At 41.9% G+C, this 19,568-nt stretch overlaps 1 protein-coding gene across 1 annotated transcript in view; it reads left to right on the top strand.

Annotated features, from left to right (window-relative positions):
• The window catches only part of CP (ceruloplasmin), a 59,050-nt gene extending 39,827 nt beyond the window's left edge, over window positions 1-19,223 (top strand). The window contains exons 14-19 of the mRNA XM_077488265.1: window positions 381-509; window positions 6,821-6,927; window positions 9,079-9,298; window positions 16,011-16,150; window positions 17,961-18,126; window positions 19,065-19,223. Of these exons, the coding sequence (XP_077344391.1) occupies window positions 381-509; window positions 6,821-6,927; window positions 9,079-9,298; window positions 16,011-16,150; window positions 17,961-18,126; window positions 19,065-19,093 (791 nt within the window). The 3' untranslated portion in view covers window positions 19,094-19,223. The remainder of the gene's footprint in view (window positions 1-380; window positions 510-6,820; window positions 6,928-9,078; window positions 9,299-16,010; window positions 16,151-17,960; window positions 18,127-19,064) is intronic.
• Window positions 19,224-19,568: the final 345 nt, after the last annotated feature.

The following is a 19,568-nucleotide window of genomic DNA, read 5'->3' as shown; positions in this document are numbered from 1 at the left end:
TTTATCTCGGACTCAGAGTTAACATTTTTGTAAAGTGCCCTCCTCCCTTTTAAGTCAGACTTTTCCATCTGGGAAAGGGCGGGAGGGTCATAGGTGAAAGGGTAAGTTATTATTTGGACCAATCTTCTAGCTCAGAGTTAATCAGGTTTGCTAGTTAAACGCTTCCCCTATTCCCCAAGAACTAGGACTCATAATGAAGTGTCAAGATGTTTAGCAAGTATTGATTGGTGTGAATTGATTGCTCAACCCTACCCAAATTGTAGTTGATGTTTAAAAAAAAATTTTTATGAAAACTTCCTTCAAAAATTAAAATTGATTAGTTAACAAGGAAGGGAAAGTTGAGCTTTATTCCCACTTAAAAATGTTTTGTTTTGTTTCAGGCCCACTTATACAAGCAAATGTTGGTGAAGAAATCATAGTTATATTCAAGAACAAAGCCAGTAGGCCTTACTCAATTAATGCACATGGTATTAAACCACAAAATAATAATGTAAAAGCAACAGAACCTGGTAAGTACATATTTAAAAGGCATCATTTTTAGACTTTACATGTGCAACTTAAAGTGTATGTAAACCCTAACTATGAGCTTCTGTTTGTTATTTGCTTACCTGTCCTAGGGTGACAATTCTGTTCCCCAAAGCATACAGTAGTATGAGTGAGAGTTGTCACCATAGGACAAGAAGAGTGTTAGTGACAAGATAACCAGGTGAAAATAAAATTATAAAAAAGAAAATGAATGCAGCTACTGCATCTAAAGATTAGAGAGCATCAATATATATATATATATATATATATATATATATATATATATATATATATATATATATATATTGGCCCAGAGTTTGGATAAACTTAAAGGATAAGTTCACCTTTGGATAAAAATAGGAAATGCACATATTTTTTTTCAGGAAAGTATATGTGCATTTATTATTTTTTCACCCTGGAGACTGTAAAGCATTGCATCCCAATTAGTGGATAGCAGGTGCAATTTCAGGCTCTTGTGGTTAAATCTTACAGCTTTCTGCTCGTACCTCTATATGGGCTTTGAAAACTGCAGACCTTGTGAATAAATGCATGTTCTCAGTCCTTTGAAACTGAAAGTCCGCTTGTAGCAGATCACTGTGAATGAATGACATGGCTGTGCAGGCAGATCCCTGCTCAGCCACTCCAATTTTATAATGTGACAGTGGCTGCAGGGAGGAGGAACCCCCTCCTACTGTAATTTGGGGGATTATGGAGAGAGGGAACTTTGCTGGAACAAAAATAAAATTGGTGTGGCACTTATTATATATATTATATAAATAAATTGATAACTAGCGTGTGATGGGGGTTTTTCTAGAGTGACATGTACACATTTTTTGTAAATATTTTATTCTATCTTTTCATGTGATAACACTGAAGAAATTACACTTTGCTACAATGTAAAGTTGTTAGTGTATAGCTTATATAACAGTGTCAATTTTCTGTCCCCTCAAGATAACTCAACACACAGCCATAAATGTCTAAACCACTGGCAACAAAAGCGAGTGTCAATATTTTGTGTATCCACCATTATTTTACAGCACTGCCTTAACCCTCTTGGGCATGGAGTTCACCAGAGCTTCAAAGGTTGCCACTGGAGTCCTCTTCCACTCCTTCATGACAACATCACGAAACTGGTGGATGTTAGAGACCTTGCACGCCTCCACCTTCTGTTTGCGAATGCCCCACAGATGCTCAATAGGGTTTAAGTCTGGAGACATACTTGGCCAGTCCATCACCTTTACCCTCAGCTTCTTTAACAGGGCAGTCGCTGTCTTGGAGATCTGTTTGAGGTAGTTACCATGTTGGAATACTGCCCTGCAGCCCAGTCTTTGAAGGGAGGGGATCATGCTCTGTTTCAGTATGTCACAGTACATGTTGGCATTCATGGTTCCCTCAATGAACTGTAGCTCCCCAGTGCTGGGAGCACTCATGCAGCCCCAGACCATGACACTCCCACCACCATGCTTGACTGTAGACAAGACACACTTGTCTTTGTACTCCTCACCTGGTTGTCACCACACACGCGTGACATCATCTGAACCAAATAAGTTTATCTTGGACTCATCAGACCACAGAACATGGTTCCAGTAATCCATGTCCTTAGTCTGCTTGTCTTCAGTAAACTGTTTGCAGGCTTTCTGGCGCATCATCTTTAGAAGAGGCCTCCTTCTAGTACGACAGTCATGCAGACCAATTTGATGCAGTGTGTGACGTATGGTCTGAGCACTGACAGGCTGACCCTCCCCACCCCCACCCCTTCAACCTCTGTAGCAATGCTGGCAGCACTCATACGTCTATTTCTCAAAGACAACCTCTGAAATAATGACACTGAGCACGTGCACGCAACTTCTTTGAAAGACCATGGCCTTTTCTGAGTGGAACCTGTCCTGTTAAACTGCTGTATGGTCTTGGCCACCATGCTGCAGCTCAGTTTATGGGTCTTGGCAATCTTCTTGTAGCCTAGGCCAGGGATCTCCAAACTATGGCCCTTCAGCTGTTGTGGAACTACACATCCCATGAGGCATAGTAGAATTCTGACATACACAGACATGACTAGGCATGATGGGAATTGTAGTTCCCAAACACCTGAAGGGCCATATTTTGGAGATCCCTGGCCTAGACTATCTTTATGTAGAGCAATGATTCTTTTTTCAGATCCTCAGAGAGTTCTTTGCCATGTTGAACTTCCAGGGACCAGTATGAGAGAGTGAAAGCGATAACACCAAGTTTAACACACTTGCTCCCCATTCACACCCGAGACCTTGTAACACGAATGAGTCTCATGACACCGGGGAGGAAAAATGGCTGATTGGGCCAAATTTGGACATTTTCACTTAGGAGTGTACTCACATTTGTTACCAGTGGTTTAGACAATAAAGGCTGTGTGTTGATTTATATTGAGAGGAGCAGAGTGTAATTTCTTCAGTGTTGTCACATGAAAAGATAGAATAAAATATTTACAAAAATGTGAGCAGTGTACTCACTTTTGTGAGATACTGTATACATGCGCCATCCGTCCCATTATAATGTGCATTGTGCATTAGTACATATATAAAAGCAATATGATGTTCTTAAAATATAAAAAGTCTCTGTAAAGAGTAAAATACAAAGTCCAATTTTAATAAAGTGCTGTATAAAGTGACAGGTTCTCAACACTTTCAATCTTTGGTGCGTGCAAATCACTCTGTGCTTCCCTCCTCATCCACCTTACTCGCAAGAATTCCTTGACCCCCTATGCAGCATAATGCCGCGTACACACGATCAAACAATCGGGTGGAAAAGTCCGGCAAACTCAAGTCTGCCAGACAATCCCCTCGTGTGTAGCCTCCGGCATACTTTTTTGACCCGAAAGTACGGCGGACTTAGAAAGTAGTTTTGCACTCCAATCTTCCCGCCAGACTCGCATTTCGGTGGACAATCCGGCCGTGTGTGTGCTAGTCCGCCGTACTTTTGAAATGAGCGGACTTTTCCCGCCCGGAGAAAAGTCCGCTAATTTCGAGCGGGTCTCCAGGTAGGCGGGGCCCGCGAAGGAGACGTCGCTGGCCCCGCCACCTGGTATGGACTTAAAGGGGAACCCCAACGCCGAAAAAAATCAGCGTGGGGGTCCCCCCAAGTCCACATCAGACCCTTGTCCGAGCACGCTACCCGGCCGGCCAGGAAAGGGGGGGGGACGAGCGAGCGCCCCCCTCCTGAGCCGTACCAGGCCGCGTGCCCTCAACATGGGGGGTGCCTTGGGGAAGGGGGGGCCGTGCGGCCCCCCCACCCCAAAGCACCTTGTCCCCATGTTGATGAGGACAAGGGCATCTTCCCGACAACCCTGGCCGTTGGTTGTCGGGGTCTGCGGGCGGGGGGCTTATCGGACTCTGGGAGCCCCCTTTAATAAGGGGGCCCCCGGATACCGGCCCCCCCACCCTATGTGAATGAGTATGGGGTACAATGTACCCCTACCCATTCACCTGTAAAATAAAGTACAAAAAAAACACAACACACAAGATAAGATAGTTTATTGCACAGCTCCGGGGGTCTTCCGTCTTCGGGGGTCTTCTCGCTGGACTCCTCCGCTATCTTCTTGTAGCTCTTTTGCTAGCGGAGGAGCCCCGCTTTGTTCCTCGCCGCCGGCCTCTTCTTCCGACTTCGGGGGTCTTGTCCCCCTCTTCGGTTCTTCTGCTGGGCCACCGCCTGTAAAAGAGCTATAAGAAGGTGCGGTGGCCCGGCAGAAGAACCGAAGAGGGGGACTGGCATACACACGGCCGGATTGTCCGCCGAAATGCGAGTCCGGCGGGAAGATTGGAGTGCAAAACTACTTTCTAAGTCTGCCGTACTTTCGGGTCAAAAAAGTATGCCGGAGGCTACACACGGGGGGATTGTCCGGCGGACTTGAGTTTGCCGGACTTTTCCACCCGATTGTTTGATCCTGTGTACGCGGCATTAGGATGTGTATTATCTCGTCCTGTGGCTCTAATATCCCCGCACAATAAGAAGTCTTCTTCCCCAGTCCCTTTCCAATATGTGTGCATGTGAGAGGAGAAAAGAACCGGAGGTAGGATCCAATAGGGTTATTTTTTTATTTAAACCATAAAAACATTTCAAATTCACTTACTTTGTAAAAATGCTTGCATTCCATACAAGCAATAGCGCAGGTATTACTTCCTGTAATCACCAGTGTTACACCCAGTGTTGCCAACCCCCCGAAGTAAAATTTACTGGCAGGACCCCAAAATTTACAAATGCCACCAATGTTTTACTGGCAAAAATCATGACAGAGCCATATTTTTTACTGGCACTGGAAAAAAAATATACCTACAATGCCTGTTTTCAGTGCTAAACAGTGCAAATATCATTATGTAAACTATAAACATGTAGCTAGTGCTATTAGCAATGTGTTTAAGTTAAACAAAAATCAAAAAACATATTTCTTCATTTACATGGTACAGTAGGGGGTCAGAGGCTATGCAGACAGAGTACAGGAGGGGTCAGTCTCTGCTCCTGCTCAGTCGCTCTCTGTCCTCCCTCCTCTATGCTTGGCTCAGTATAGCACAATACATCTGAGGGGATGTCCGACTGACCTGGATGGATGGATGGAATTTGAAGCAGCTTTCCTTTTCTAGTCCTTATGGATGCTCTGAGCAGCAGGAAGCACGTCTGCATTGTAACATCAGGATCCTTCGTGTTGTTTTGCTGCTAAGTAGCAGGACAGTGACCCTGCAGCATGTTGACCCAGCAGCAGGCACAGCGCACTGAGATCCCAGCTGCAGATTGTGCCCACTGACACATGCCATGTCTAGCCAATAGGTACCCCCCACCACCTGGCATTGCATGGGTTACAGGCACCGAGCAAGTGTCATCTGCAGGGGGGGAGGGTGACATTAGCAGGCACAGGCATCATTGACCTCCCCGGACCACCACCATGAACGAGCGGCAGCTATTCAAAAATGACGAAAGGCAGTGACATTATATCATTATATCACTGCCCATGGCGCCCGGCCGAGCATGTATGAGTTTTCCCGAACCTGGCAGGCTTTGGAACGGCGCATGCGCAGTAGCTCTGTTGGCCTGCAGTCATCTTTTTTATGGGCACCACTGCCCGTAACAGACATTTACGGGCACCCCGAAAATAGGGTGAAATTTACGGGCTGCCCATAAATTAATGGGCGGTTGGCAACACTGGTTACACCAACTGGCAATAGAAAAGCAGCAGTGACGCATTATTTATGTGCTGGAACATGTTGCATGTTGTTCTCTAAATTAGCCTTTTTCAACCAGAGTGTCTTCAGGTTTCTTCAGGGGTGCCTTGACAAAATGCCTAAAAATTGCCCCAAAACTGTATACCAGCCACAAGTGGATCAAACCTGCGTCTTATGCCGTGTACACATTGCCGGACTTTCCGGCAGAATAGGTCATTCCGTCGGATATTTTGATCATGTGTGGGATAATCAGATTGTTTTTCTTTAAAAAATTCAGATGGACCGAGAAATAGAACATGTTTCAAATCTGTCCAAAGGACTCAATTCCTATTGGGAAAACCGTTCGTCTGTATGCTGGTCCCCCGGACCAAATACGATGCAAGAGCAGCTATTGGCTACTGGGTATTGAATTTCCTTTTCTAGTCCCATCGTACGTCATCACATTCAAAACAAACGGACTTTCGAACAGACTTTAGTCCGCTCGTGTGTGGGCAAGTCCGTTCGTTAAGAAGTCCATCGTAACTCCGTCGGGAAGACCGTTGGACCTTTTCTTCCGGAATGTCCGGTCGTGTGTACGCAGCATTAGTTTCACAAAGTTGCAGGTTTTCATTGTACAACATTACAACATTCCAGCAGCTGATATCCTAATAAACAATGATGTAATCAGTTAATATGGAGGATGTCGGGCCCATTCACAGCATCCTTGTTTGCCCCTCTCCTGCTCCTCTCCATCAGCACTGGGGTAACATTAGCTGAGTAAGAGAGAGAAACATTGCAATGCTAGTCAGAACCAGTGTGCAAAGGTGATATTGCTTTGGAAGAATAAATCACGTTGGGTGCCCTACATGTGTGGATGTTGCTGCATTATGTATTAGGCTTGTTTTTTTTCCCATTTTAGAATGGGATGTCTTGAGATTGTGCATAATTTTAAAGAATGCCTTGACTGACAAAAGTTTTAGAAACTCTGTCCTAAATACAGGTGTAACGTAAAAGGTGAATTTAGCCTTTAAATGTATGCATTTTTCCTAAATTACTGACCAGTTTGTCTACTCTACTTAAACAAGTATCAATTTACTGTAATCCTTCTAAAGCAATATTTCTGCGGTTTGCAGGTAACATGGAAACTTATATATGGATGGTCCCAGAAAGATCTGGGCCTAGCAATCAGGAGGAAACATGTTTGACTTGGGCTTATTACTCCACAGTTGATCAAATTAAGGTAAGGTTTATGTTGAATCCTCTGCCCTTGTTGTTTTAACTTTGGATTGTAAAACATTTTTTTCTCTGCCAGTAAGTACCATATACAGCGCACTTCCTGTTTCTTGTTTGGTAAAAAGCCTAGGCTTATGACGTCATGCACAGCTCTCTCACTCTCATGAGAGTTTGCCAGGAAGGGAGAGGGATGAGTCATAAGAGGGCAAATGAGAGCTGCGGAGCTGGAGGTGTGTGTCTGTGTAAATCCAGAAAGTGAACAGGCAGAAGCTTCAGCTCCCCACAGTTAAAATGGATGCAGCCAGACTCAGTGGAGGGATATTTCTGCAGCATAGCAAGTACAGAATCACAGTACATATAAAATAATATGCATACTGGTTGGAGGGAAGCTTCAGAATGGCAAAAAAAATGTTTATTAAAAATTATATGCGCAGACTGCAGTTCCTCTTTAACCACTTGCTTACTGGGCACTTAAACCCCCCTCAGTCCCAGACCAATTTTCAGCTTTCAGCGCTGATGCACTTTGAGTGACAATTACGCGGTCATACAACACTGTACCCAAATGAAATTTTTATCATTTTTTTCCCACAAATAGAGCTTTCTTTTGGTGGTATTTAGTTACAGCTCGGAGTTTTATTTTTTGCTAAACAAACAAAAAAAGATGCAAAAAAAAAAAAAAAAAAAATCATGTTTTAATAGTTTGTTATAAAATTTTGCAAACGGGTCATTTTTCTCCTTCATTGAAGTGCGCTGATTAGGCGGCACTGATAGGCTGCATTGGTGGGCACTGATGGGCTGCATTGGTGGGCACTGATGGGCTGCATTGGTGGGCACTGATAGGCTGCACTGGTGGGCACTGATAGGCATAGTTAAGGCGGCACTAATAGGCACAGATAAGGCGGCACCGATGGGCACAGATAAGGCGGCACTGATGGGCAAAGATGGGCACAGATAAGATGGCACGGATGGGTGGCACGGATAAGTGGCACGGATGGGTGGCACGGATGGGCACTGATAGGTACCACAGATAGATGGGACTGATGGGCACTGATAGGTGGCACTGATAGGTGGCTCTGATAGGTGGCACTGCTGGGCACTGATGGGCGGCACTGCTGGGCACTGATGGGCGGCACTGCTGGGCACTGATGGGCGGCACTGGGGTGCAGCACCTTTGAGGCAGATTTTGGGTGGCACTGTGGGTGGCACTGCTGGGTGGCACTGTGGGTGGCACTGTGGGCACTGCTGGGTGGCACTGTGGGCACTGCTGGGTGGCACTGTGGGCACTATGGGCACTGCTGGGTGGCACTGACAGGGGGGCACTTACTTTATTTCAGGATGGCACTGCGGGTGGCAGGTGGGCACTGGCAGGGGGCAGGTGTCCGCTTGAATTGCTGGCCGTGATCGGGACTGATGTCCCGAACACGGCCGCCGGCGATCGGCTTTTTTTTTTTCTCCTCGCGCTGTCAGCGCGAGGAGGAATACTAGCCGATTACCGGCTCCGTTTTATCACATGATCAGCTGTCATTGGCTGACAGCTGATCACGTGATAAGGGGTCGGGATCGACCCCTTACACGGATCGGTGATCAGGCGAGTCTCACGGACTCGCCGATCACAGAGCGCGCCGCGCGCGCCCCTCAGGGGGCGCGCAGGCCGCTCGTAACCGGGACGACGTCAATAGACGTAGTCCCGGCAATCTAGGTCCGCGCTAATGCCGTCATTCGGCAATAGCGCGGATCCCAAGTGGTTAAGGTGAAAAAAATGCAGATTTTTCCAAGTTGACCTTCCAAACTTTGAAATGTCAATCTCATTCAATAGACGTAGACCACTATATAAATAAGGTCACGCAGAGGAATTCCTATATAAAAAAAATGGGAAGCTAGCATATTATTCTTTGTAATCAGCCACTGCTGATTGGGAAAAATAAAGCAGGGGATGCCTACAGTATGTTGTTTACAGGTAGACAGCTTTGCATAAAGTTTGCCTATGTTATTGTATTTTACAGTATTACTTCCTTTGCTTTGTTATATGGTATAAGAGAAGCCATTTCCACTACATATCAATTGTAAGAAATGACTTAGAGCTTATATGTATTCTTTGGTTCCACATAAAGTATTCAATGTATAAGCATACTCTGATAGGTGGTGTACTTCTTCCCAGGACACCTACAGTGGATTAATCGGCCCTCTTGTGATCTGCAAGAAACCTAATTTTCCATTGCCCTTAAGACCTATGCCAAAGAAGCAATTTCCTCTACTTTTTATGGTCTTTGATGAAAATCAGTCCTGGTATATAGATGCAAATATCCAAACATATTCCCTGCACCCAGATAAAGTGAACAAAGAGGATGAAGAATTTGTTGAAAGCAATTTGATGCATGGTATTTTTTCTAATTCTTTGTTTATTTAATAGAAAACTAGATAACTATATAAATGACCAACAATCCTATAGAAAAGTCAACATATGGACAGATAATATATACACTGAGCAAAATTAAGTGTAAAAAAAGTTTGCCCTATTTATCATGAGCTTAACACAAAGATCTACAACTTTTTCTATGTACACAAAAGGCCTATTTCTCTCAAATATTGTTCACAAATCTGTCTAAATCTGTGTTAGTGAGCACTTCTCCTTTGCCAAGACAATCACTCCGCCTCACAGGTGTGGTATATCCAGATGCTGATTGGACAGCATGATTATTGCACAGGTGTGCTGGCCACAGAGCTGGCCACCCTAAAATGTGCAGTTTTACTGTATTGGGGCGGGGGGTCCAGGGGGTCCAAAAACCAGTCAGTATTGCCTCACTATATATATATATATATATATATATATATATATATATATATATATATATACACACTATATACACAAAATTCTTCTTTGGATTGTTAATTGTTATTTCCTTTTTGCAGAGGATTATTTCAACATTTGTCTTTATACATTATCAGGCACTTTACTAGCGCTGTTTGAAGGATTCGTTTTCTAAAGACACTGTTTACACCAGAAATAATACCCACTAATATGTACTGAAATACAAAAGTCTAACAACAAACCATAAGTTGACTTTATTCTTTAGACATCGCTCTCTTAGAAGTGTACTAAATATTTTCAGCTACACAATGGCTACAATGATATTGTGTGTGTATTTAACAACAGGTACATTTATACAGTTTTTCTACCTATCTACAAATTTATTTTGTCTCCATTTAATGTGTATCTTAAAGCAGTTACATCCTAATAAGTATAACATTTCAGTACTAAGGTATAGGGATGGGCCCGAAGTTCGACTCGAACTTTGGGTGTTTGTTTATTTGCCCACCGTGATACGCCCCATAATGTACTGCGACATTGCAGTGCATTGAAGGCTGCTAAATGGCCAAAGAATTCACTGACCTGTATGTTTTGGCTAATGTGCTGTGAGAGCCATGATTGGCTAAAGGCAGGGTGCCTTTGGCCAATTATGCCTCAGGGGCTAAGTCCAAGCCCCACACTATAAAAAGTGGCTTACACTATATATATATATATATATATATATATATATATATATATATATATATATATAAAACTCCCCACCCATTCACCAAAAAAGTGTAAAAAAAAAAAAGTTTTTGACAAATCCTTTATAAAGAAAGAAAAAAAGTGCCCGGTGATATAAATCCATCGTCAATCACGCCGCCCGATGGACACAAAAAACAGAAAAACGTAAAAAAGATCTGTCTCGATAGGAGGCCTCCCGGCGACTACTGTCTCTTCGCTTTGATAGCTGTTATATAGGCAAGACGTAACCAAGTAATGTAACTGAGTGACCCTGCCCCCTTTTGACATCGTGTGGCGTCAGAAGGGGGTGGGGTCATTTGGTTACATCACTGGGTTGCCTATATAACAGCTGTCAAAGTGAAGAGACAGTAATCACCAGGAGGCCTCCCATCGAAACAGAGCCTTTTCTGTTTTTTTTTTATTTTTTCGGGTTCATCGGGCGGTGTGATTGACAGTGGATTTACACTTTTTTTTTTTTTTTTTATAAAATATTTGTCAAAAACTGTCTCTTGTGGATTTAACTTTTTTGACATGCCGTTTTTTTTTTCCAGATTTTCATTTTTTTTTCTTTTTTTTTTCCTCTAGCAAATTTAAATGCAATTTTTTCCTTTAGAAATGTCATTATTGCTCGGCCATGTTCTATACATCGTACAGATGCGGCACTTTACAGGTAGACTAGGGGGGCGGCACTAGGCACGATATTTATAGTAATATTTTATTTTTACTGTTGCACTTTAAGCATCATTAAAATCACTACTCCTTTAAAAACTATTGTTTTAAAAACTTTTTTTGCATTGATACATGTCCCCTAGGGCAGTACCCGGGTCCCCATACACGTTTTTTTATAGCAATAACTTGCAATTAAGCCTTTAAAATGAAGACTTTTGATTTTTCATTATCGTGTCTTATAGACTTTAATAGAGTTCGCATGTTCGCTAGAACTTTTTGCCTGTTCAAGGTGTTCTGGTGCAAACTGAACCCACCTGGGGGTGTTCGGCCCATCCCTACTAAGGTGTATAGGTCCTAAGTTACCAAAAGGCAGTCATATGGTAGACAATTTCGCCAGCTTGATGTTTCAATCAGTAGCCAGATGCACGTCATGCTTTGCTGCCCTCTTCAGATGGGTGAAATCTTTGGTGCTCGATGACAAAATCACAAGAAGGGTGCATAAGCATTGTACATTTTGCATTACTTATATATAAAATGTATATAACATATAATATGATAAATGTTATATAAAGAAAATTAACAAGGCTTATGAACCCTTTCCTGAGGGCTCCATGTCAGCACAGCTGGGTATAGGCTCCGCCCCATGCCTCCAGGACTTAACGCATATAAATTTGAACCCACCTACAGCCTTGGTGTTCAATACTCACATCTTGTAGAATGAGCACTTCATCCATCCAACATAAGAACATTGTCAAGCTGTCCTCTGGAGGTACTTAAAATATTTCCAAAGCTTCACGTCTACTCAAAGACATTTCACCAACCTTACCAATCTGGACAAAGGTCGTCCTCATCTTCATGTTTAGAAGAGACTGAAGAGGATTGATTGGGTTGAGAAGGCCCTGAACAGAACACTGGACATTGCCAGAATAGATGCCCCTTGCAAAAGATGAATTCAGCAATTCCTTTAGAGTGTCTTGACCATATGCTTAATTGTGACAACTTGGTCACCATCATCTTAATCACAGCCTGCACAAAGTAGAAATCACATGTTTATTCACCTCTACTTGGGAAGAAGCTGGCAAGGGTTAATTTGCCTGAGGAGGTTCTGAGACTACACTTTGGCACCACATGTGACCCCTTCACAGAGTGAGTGGAAAATACTCCTTTAGAGTGTATTGACCACATACTTAATGAATGTAACAACTGGTTAGGTGTTGTCATCTTTATCCTAGGTTCTTATACAAGGTAACATTCTTGCAGTCACGTTTGTCTGTCTTCTCTTTGAAAGAATCTGAAGCAGATTGTTTGCCTGGGAAGGCTTGGAGACTGCTCGGTAACTCTTTCAGTGTAGAGCGTATAGACCACTGGCTTAATGAATGTGACAATCTGTTAGGTGTCGTCATCTTTATCCTTGGTTGCTTGAACAAAGCAGAATTTATGCAGTCGTGTCCATTCGGAAATTTGAAAAATGGGCTGTTTCACCTGATATGGCTAGACAGCTTCTCATTGCCAGAGTAGATAACCCTTTCAAAGGGTGAGCAGAAACCACTCCTGAAGAGTGTATTGACAATGTGTTTATAGAATGTAACATCCTATTAGTTGTCATCCTTATCCTTGGCTGCTTGAGCCAGTGTGATACATACTGTCATGTCCATCTGGAAATTCGGAAAATGGTCTGTTTCACTTGGTATGGCTCTGCAGCTTCTCATTGCTAGAGCAGATAACCCTTTGAAAGGGTGAGCAGAAACCACTCCCTTAGAGTGTGTTGGCAATGTGTTTATTGAATGTGACATCCTATTAAGTGTCATCCTTATCCCTGGCTGCTGGAGCCAGTGGGATACATACTGTCATGCCCATCTGTGTATTCCTCTTATAGAGTCTGAAGAGGGATGTTTGCTTGGGAAAGCTATGAGACTGCTCCTTACCAAAGAATTTAACCCCTTCACAGGGTAAGTGGGAATAACTCCTTTGAATGTATTGGCCACTTGTTTAACTGGTTCCCGACCGTCTCACGCAGATATACTGTGGCAGAAGGGCACGTACAGACAGATTAACGTACCTGTACATTGCCCTTTAAGAGGAAGCTTGCGGGCGTGCCGTGAGCTTGATCGTGGGTCCCGCGGACTCTATGTCCACGGGGATACCCTCGATGGTCTTACGGAGAGGAAGAACAGGGAAATGCTAATGTAAACAAGCATTTCCCCATTCTGTCTAATGACACTGTGATCGGGTGTGGTGATCGGTGTGACATCACACACAGCCCCCCCCCCCCAGTTAGAATCACTCCCTAGGACACACTTAACCCCTACAGAGCCATCTAGTGGTTAACCCCATTCACTGCCAGTCACATTTACACAGTAATCGATGCATTTTTAATTGCACTGATCCCTGTATAAATGTGAATGGTCGCAAAATTGCACCAAAAGTGTCCGATGTATCCGCCCTAATGTCACAATCCTGATAAAAATTGCTGATCACCGTCATTCCTATTAAAAAAATAAAAAATAATAATAAAAATGCCATAAAACTATCTCCTATTTTGTAGACGCTATAACTTTTGCGCAAACCAATCAATAAACAGTTATTGCAAGTTTTTTTTGTACCAAAAATATATAGAAGAATATGTATTGGCCTAAATTGAGAAAAAAATGTTTTTTTATATATTTTTTGGGGATATTTATTATATTAAAAAGTAAAAAATTATGCGTTTTTTTTTTAAATTGACGCTATTTTGCTTTTGGGAGCCACGTTGCATGACCACGCAATTGCTGTGCAGTGCTGCAGCCAAATGTTCCGGGGCATAAGTGGTTAATAAATAAGGCAATCCTCATTTCTGGTTGCTTAATCAAAGCAAGATTCACACAGTCATGTTCATCCACGTCTTCTTTATTGAAGAGCCTGAAGAGCGCTGTTTATTCTGAGACATAATAACCAATTGATAACCTTTCCACATGGTTTTGCATGCCAATTAACAAACCAGCCCATAAAATAATTAAATGCAGTAAAATTGTTTGCTTAGTAACAAACCTTAAAGAGGAAGTAAACCCTGATGAGTTTACTTCCTCTTTTTTTCCCTGCAAAGGTAAAGCATAATGGACTACTATGCATCGCATAGTAGCCCATTATGTGTCACTTACCTGACACAGGAGCCAGCGAAGTCGCCGCTGTCCCCTGTAGTCCGCCGCATCCATCTTGCTGGTGGCGTCTCGCAGCTCCGCCGCTGTCATTCGGGCGAAGCCGCGATGACGTCACTCCCGCGCATGCGCACGGGAGTCGACAAATGCGGCAGCTCCATTCTTGGAACTGCCGCGCTCAGTGCGCCTGCGCGCCGCTGTCTACGGCGCATGCGCCGTAGACAGCGGTGCCCGTTTTCGGGCAAATATCTCCTAAACCATATAGGTTTAGGAGATATTGCTTGGACCTACAGGTAAGCCTTAATCTAGGCTTACCTGTAGGTCAAAGTGGTTTGTAAGGGTTTACAACCACTTTAAGGGGTTAACCACTGCTAGAGGGAGACTGAAGCCTCCATCTACAGCCCTGATTCACTAGGTGGTTAATGAGCTAAACCTCGCCCTGCCAGGAATCAGGAAATAATGAACATTTTTGTTCAGAACAGCAACAAAAAGGTAGGAATTTGCAGCAGAATTGCACTAATTTTTTGCAATGTACACAAACTAAGGGAATTGTAGACCTCAAACATGCTTCTCCCCTTTTTTAAAAATGAAAAACTGGAGAGCACATAGAAATATAAAAGGATATCCCATACCTCAACAGGCCATGGCTGGCCCAGTAGTCATCCACAGTGACTCCTCTACCTCCTCTGGAAAAGCAAAGCACAACAATACCCAGCAATGCAGCATTCATTTGGATACAAAGCATTTTTCAAATTTAGCTCACCCATCCTTTGTCATCCGACCATAAACACCAGCACGTCGCGGGTACGCGTGCATAGGGGAGACTCTCCTAACACCGCTGCCCACTTTACATGGACCCAGCAGACCCCAGACAAGGCTGTTAGCCCTGATAAAAGCCGCCCAGAGGACCAGCAGTGGGGCTCCCTGGATTATGGGTCATTTAGCCGAGACACCAGGGACTGCGTCCAACCTAATCCACAAGCATAAACGGATGGGCGGCCAGCCCTTTAGACCAGCCAGGTAGAAGAGCACACCTAGGTCCTGCGCATAGGAGGAAAAAAATCCTGGAGCCTATACCCAGCTGTGCTGCCATGGAGCTCTTCAGGAAAGGAAAATTACGGTAAGTATTTGAATAAAATTTTCTGTTTTTTGTCATTTTGTTACATCATATTCTTTGACAGCATTATAAAAGGTATAGCTGTTTATTTTCAAAGGTTAAATTGGTAGTAAACTGCACTTTAAAAAACAAAAACCCTGCAAGACACTGGTATAATGTTCTAGTATACATTGCATACTAGCACATTATGAAATATTTCCCTTAGAACGAAGCCCTTTGGGAGCGCACTGTCACCACTGACAGGGCTTCCATCTTCACCCAGTCTTCCTTCTGAGTTTGAGTGCTCCGGCCTTCCGATTGGCCGAGCTGTGATGTGCGCGAGAGTAGCGTCCGTGGCAGGAAGATTTCAAGGGACGGCATGGATATGCCGTCCCTTCAGAGTGCATGCGCTGGTGAAGTCACTGGCTGTATGCATTGATCTCCTAAACCATGAAGGTTTAGGAGATATTCACTCTACCTACAGGTAAGTTAAAAATAACACTTTACTACCACTTTTAAGGTATAACTTAAGTTGTCTTTGTGGGCTGGTTTATAAAAATTCTGTGATTTTTTTTTTTTAAAGAGAAAAAAATATATAAAGAAGAAGACTATTATTACAGTGGAAGTTGAAATGGATTTAAACATTTTTTTTTCAGCTATCAATGGAAAAATGTATTCCAACTTACATGGACTTACAATGCATGCTGGTGATCTTGTAAACTGGCATTTAATTGGCTTGGGGAATGAAGTGGATCTGCATACAGTTCATTTTCATGCACACAGCTTTAGTTATTCTGTAAGTATAATACATAACGCATATTGTGATGAACAGCCTGAGATAGTCTGCAACAGAGTGTATCTGTTGCCTGAGCCTTGGCAGTTTATATAGGTTCCAAAAGAAGTATAAATTAGAACTAAAGGCATTTTTTTTATCATTTCAGATAGAGTAAGGAAGGGTTATAAGCCCTATCAGGTTTTCTTGCCATTCGCGTTCCATTGAGAAGGTTTCCCTTCACTTCCTGTCCTATAGCTAAAACAGGAAGAGATAGGAAATCCCTTGAAAGGGAATCCATGGTTGTCACTAGGGTCACCAAATATAGCGTCACCATTGGAATATTTGCCCTCTGTTCCTGTTTGGTCACAGCTCAAAATTGTATTTCTTTTACTCTTGGTGATGACAGTAAACCAGAAAAACTGAGAGGTTAAAACTCCCTAACGAGGTCATAGATAGCAGTAAAAACATGACAGGGGTTCTAAGCCCTCTTCACTCTAGCCAAAGCTCAAAGGATTTTGCCCTTAGTTATACTTTACATCTTGTAAAGAATATAGTTCTCCCAATTTTTGGGGTTCTGTAGTCTGGTCAAGGAGAGAGGTTGGCCCCCTAGCACTTAGCCAAGTTTTCCCAAAGTCTTGAGGACAACTGGTTTATGGCAACAAGTAAAATGTTTAAAAGATTTGGATGTTCCTGTGTGTGTGTGTGTGTGTGTGTGTGTGTTTGTGCACACAACCATGTGCAGAAACTTGTTTGTGTAATTAAAAGAAAAAGCCCAGAGCTACTGGGTCACTTATATTTGTAATTTTGCTGGAAATACCCTCAGCATGGAAAGAATCTGTGCTGTTGTGATTTTATAGAATCAATAAAAGTGGTGTCAACCTCACTGAAATCAATGCTTCGTGAGTGGACTGCCTTCGTATGATCATTGTTTGGAGGTGAACGCTGGCAAAAATAAAAACAAGCATTTTTTTGGTATTTAACACAAAGACAGAGTATCAAAATGCACAACCCTGTAATTTCACCAACAAGGGGCAACAGGCAAAGTTTATTATAGAGACATATGCCATATATAGGAAAGTATCTTGTGGTGATAGATTTATAACATAATATTTAGAATTCATGATCATGTCTCAGGAAGATAAGAGAATCAAGACATTGCTCGCTATTGTTGGCCATACCACCACTTACCCGTGGGTAAGTGGTGGTGTGGCCAACAATAGCGAGCAATGTCTTGATTCTCTGATCTTTCTTAGACATGATCATGAATTGTAAATATTATGTTCTAAATCTATTTTATTTTATATTTAGTGGTCTGTATCGTGTCACTTAATATATCCCCTGAGGAAGCCCATGGTGGCGAAACATGTTGTGATAATTTCATAACTGCCATCATCTACATAAGATACTTTCCTATATACAGCATATGTCTCTATGCTGTATCAATGTTTATGTTGTTTAATTAACAACTATTTGTGATTTTATCTTATGTATGTCTTACTAAAAATATTTTACTTTTATACCCAATATTTGCTTTCACTGTATCAGCACCCAAAAACACCAGCCAAAACATATCCTTCTGTCTACTGTCTATTCAGGGATGTTGGTGCTTGTTTTGAGTTTGTTGCCAACCCATTTCACCACCAAAGTCTATTATAGATTTTTAAAATATATATGCAGTATTTAATAAACATATAATCAGTTGAGAATGAATTAATATGTGAACACTGTACATCAAATTCAATAAAAAAAACTAAATATTTCAGATAATAAACTTTTTGTCACCTGCAAAGATTGTAAGGACAGTATCTAATTCTTACTGCTTGCTTTTCAGGTGGGTTCTATTTACCAGACAGATGTATTTGATTTGTATCCAGGGACATTTCAAACTGTTGAAATGACTGCAAAGAACCCAGGAACATGGCTACTACATTGTCATGTGGCTGATCACATTCACTCAGGAATGGTGGCATTGTATTCAGTCCTCGAAAATCAGGAAAGTGAGTAATTCTCTTACTGGCAATGTGCATGGTAATTTACAATACAAATTAAAAAATTCTTGCTATGATAAAAACATGCAGTGCAGTAAATCTAAAGTTGGCCATAAATGGGCAGGTGGCCCACTGAGAACAGTTGAAGGTAAGACCTCTTTCTTTCCTCAGGCTTGCTGTCAAAATATTTGGACCTACTAATTTCAACTCATTTGATATATGTTAGCAGCAGATTCCAAAAATGTTCAAGAATGCTTTTCCAAATGTGGCAGCAACGTCAAAAAAAATCCTGAAAGGTCAATAAAGCCCTTGGGTTGCCAGGACCTATTTTTTTTCTATCAGGCACTTTCTGTTGCTGTGTTCTGTGTTAAGCCTTGTACACATGCTTAGCTTTTCGGACGACCGAACATCCATTTTTGTGGCATGCTAGTCTCATGTCGAAAGAGAAGAGGTTACTCACAATACGAACATTTGCGTACGACAGAATACAGCGTCAGAAGTGACGTAATGTGTTGAATAATTTTGTATGTGTTCTTAGTTTCTGAGCAGGCGTAGTCTTGCTCTTACAAATTTTTTCGTACGAAAGCCTTACTAATGAAGCGAAAATCGGACATTGAGTTCACATTTCCGTCAAAAATGTTATAGTCTGCACATCCAGTTTTTGTCTGACTAAAAAGTGAAAATCGGCTGCTAAAAGAACCGTACTAACGATCCGAAAATCGGCAGAGAGCTCGTCTTACTAATTTTATATTGTGCGTATGGGCCTTAAGTCTGGCTTACTGTAATAATGGCACAGTGCACTACTGCTTATATATTAATAAACAATATTGCATTTTTTGAAATGTGAGTTCACATATTTTAAATAAATATCTTTTAAATTATCCAAAACATCTTTCTGCATATTCTTTTTTTGAACATTTTAATGAATACATTTATTTATTTTGCAGGAAAGGATCAATACTCCAAAAGCTTGTAAAACATATATCTGGAAAAATCAAGATGTAGAAATTACAAGAAGAAACTTTGAACTAGGTCAAGAAATTATTTATTGTAGAATGTCAGCATTTTGTTTACATTCTAAATATATTTCACTGAAAACAAACAAAGTAGAATAGTAGTTTATTTAAGCACAAACAAATACATTTTCAACTCAATGGGTTTCTGTTATGCATTAAGTTAATTACAACAGCTATATAGGCGCTAATTTAAATTACCTGTCTTGCATGACTACCCTAAAGTATATCTAAATACAAAACTTTTTTGTAGTTTTGGCAAGTGTATGGAATGGTTAAAGCCCTTGTCAAGATTTATTTGTGTGCTATTGTGGAGGTGTTCCTTTTCTAGAAAGATACATCCCGAAGAATAGGAAGTGCAACCCCAATTCCAAAAAAGTTGGGATGCTGTGTAAAATCTACATAAAAACAGAATGCAATGATCTGCAAATCTCATGA

This window comes from Lithobates pipiens, unplaced genomic scaffold, assembly GCF_037356315.1.
Source record: "Lithobates pipiens isolate NorthernLeopardFrog02 unplaced genomic scaffold, aLitPip1_a1.2 Scaffold_18, whole genome shotgun sequence".
In the NCBI taxonomy this organism is placed as follows: domain Eukaryota; kingdom Metazoa; phylum Chordata; class Amphibia; order Anura; family Ranidae; genus Lithobates; species Lithobates pipiens.
The sequence above is the reverse complement of the archived record's forward strand: the minus strand, read 5'-3'. Positions and strand labels throughout refer to the sequence as shown.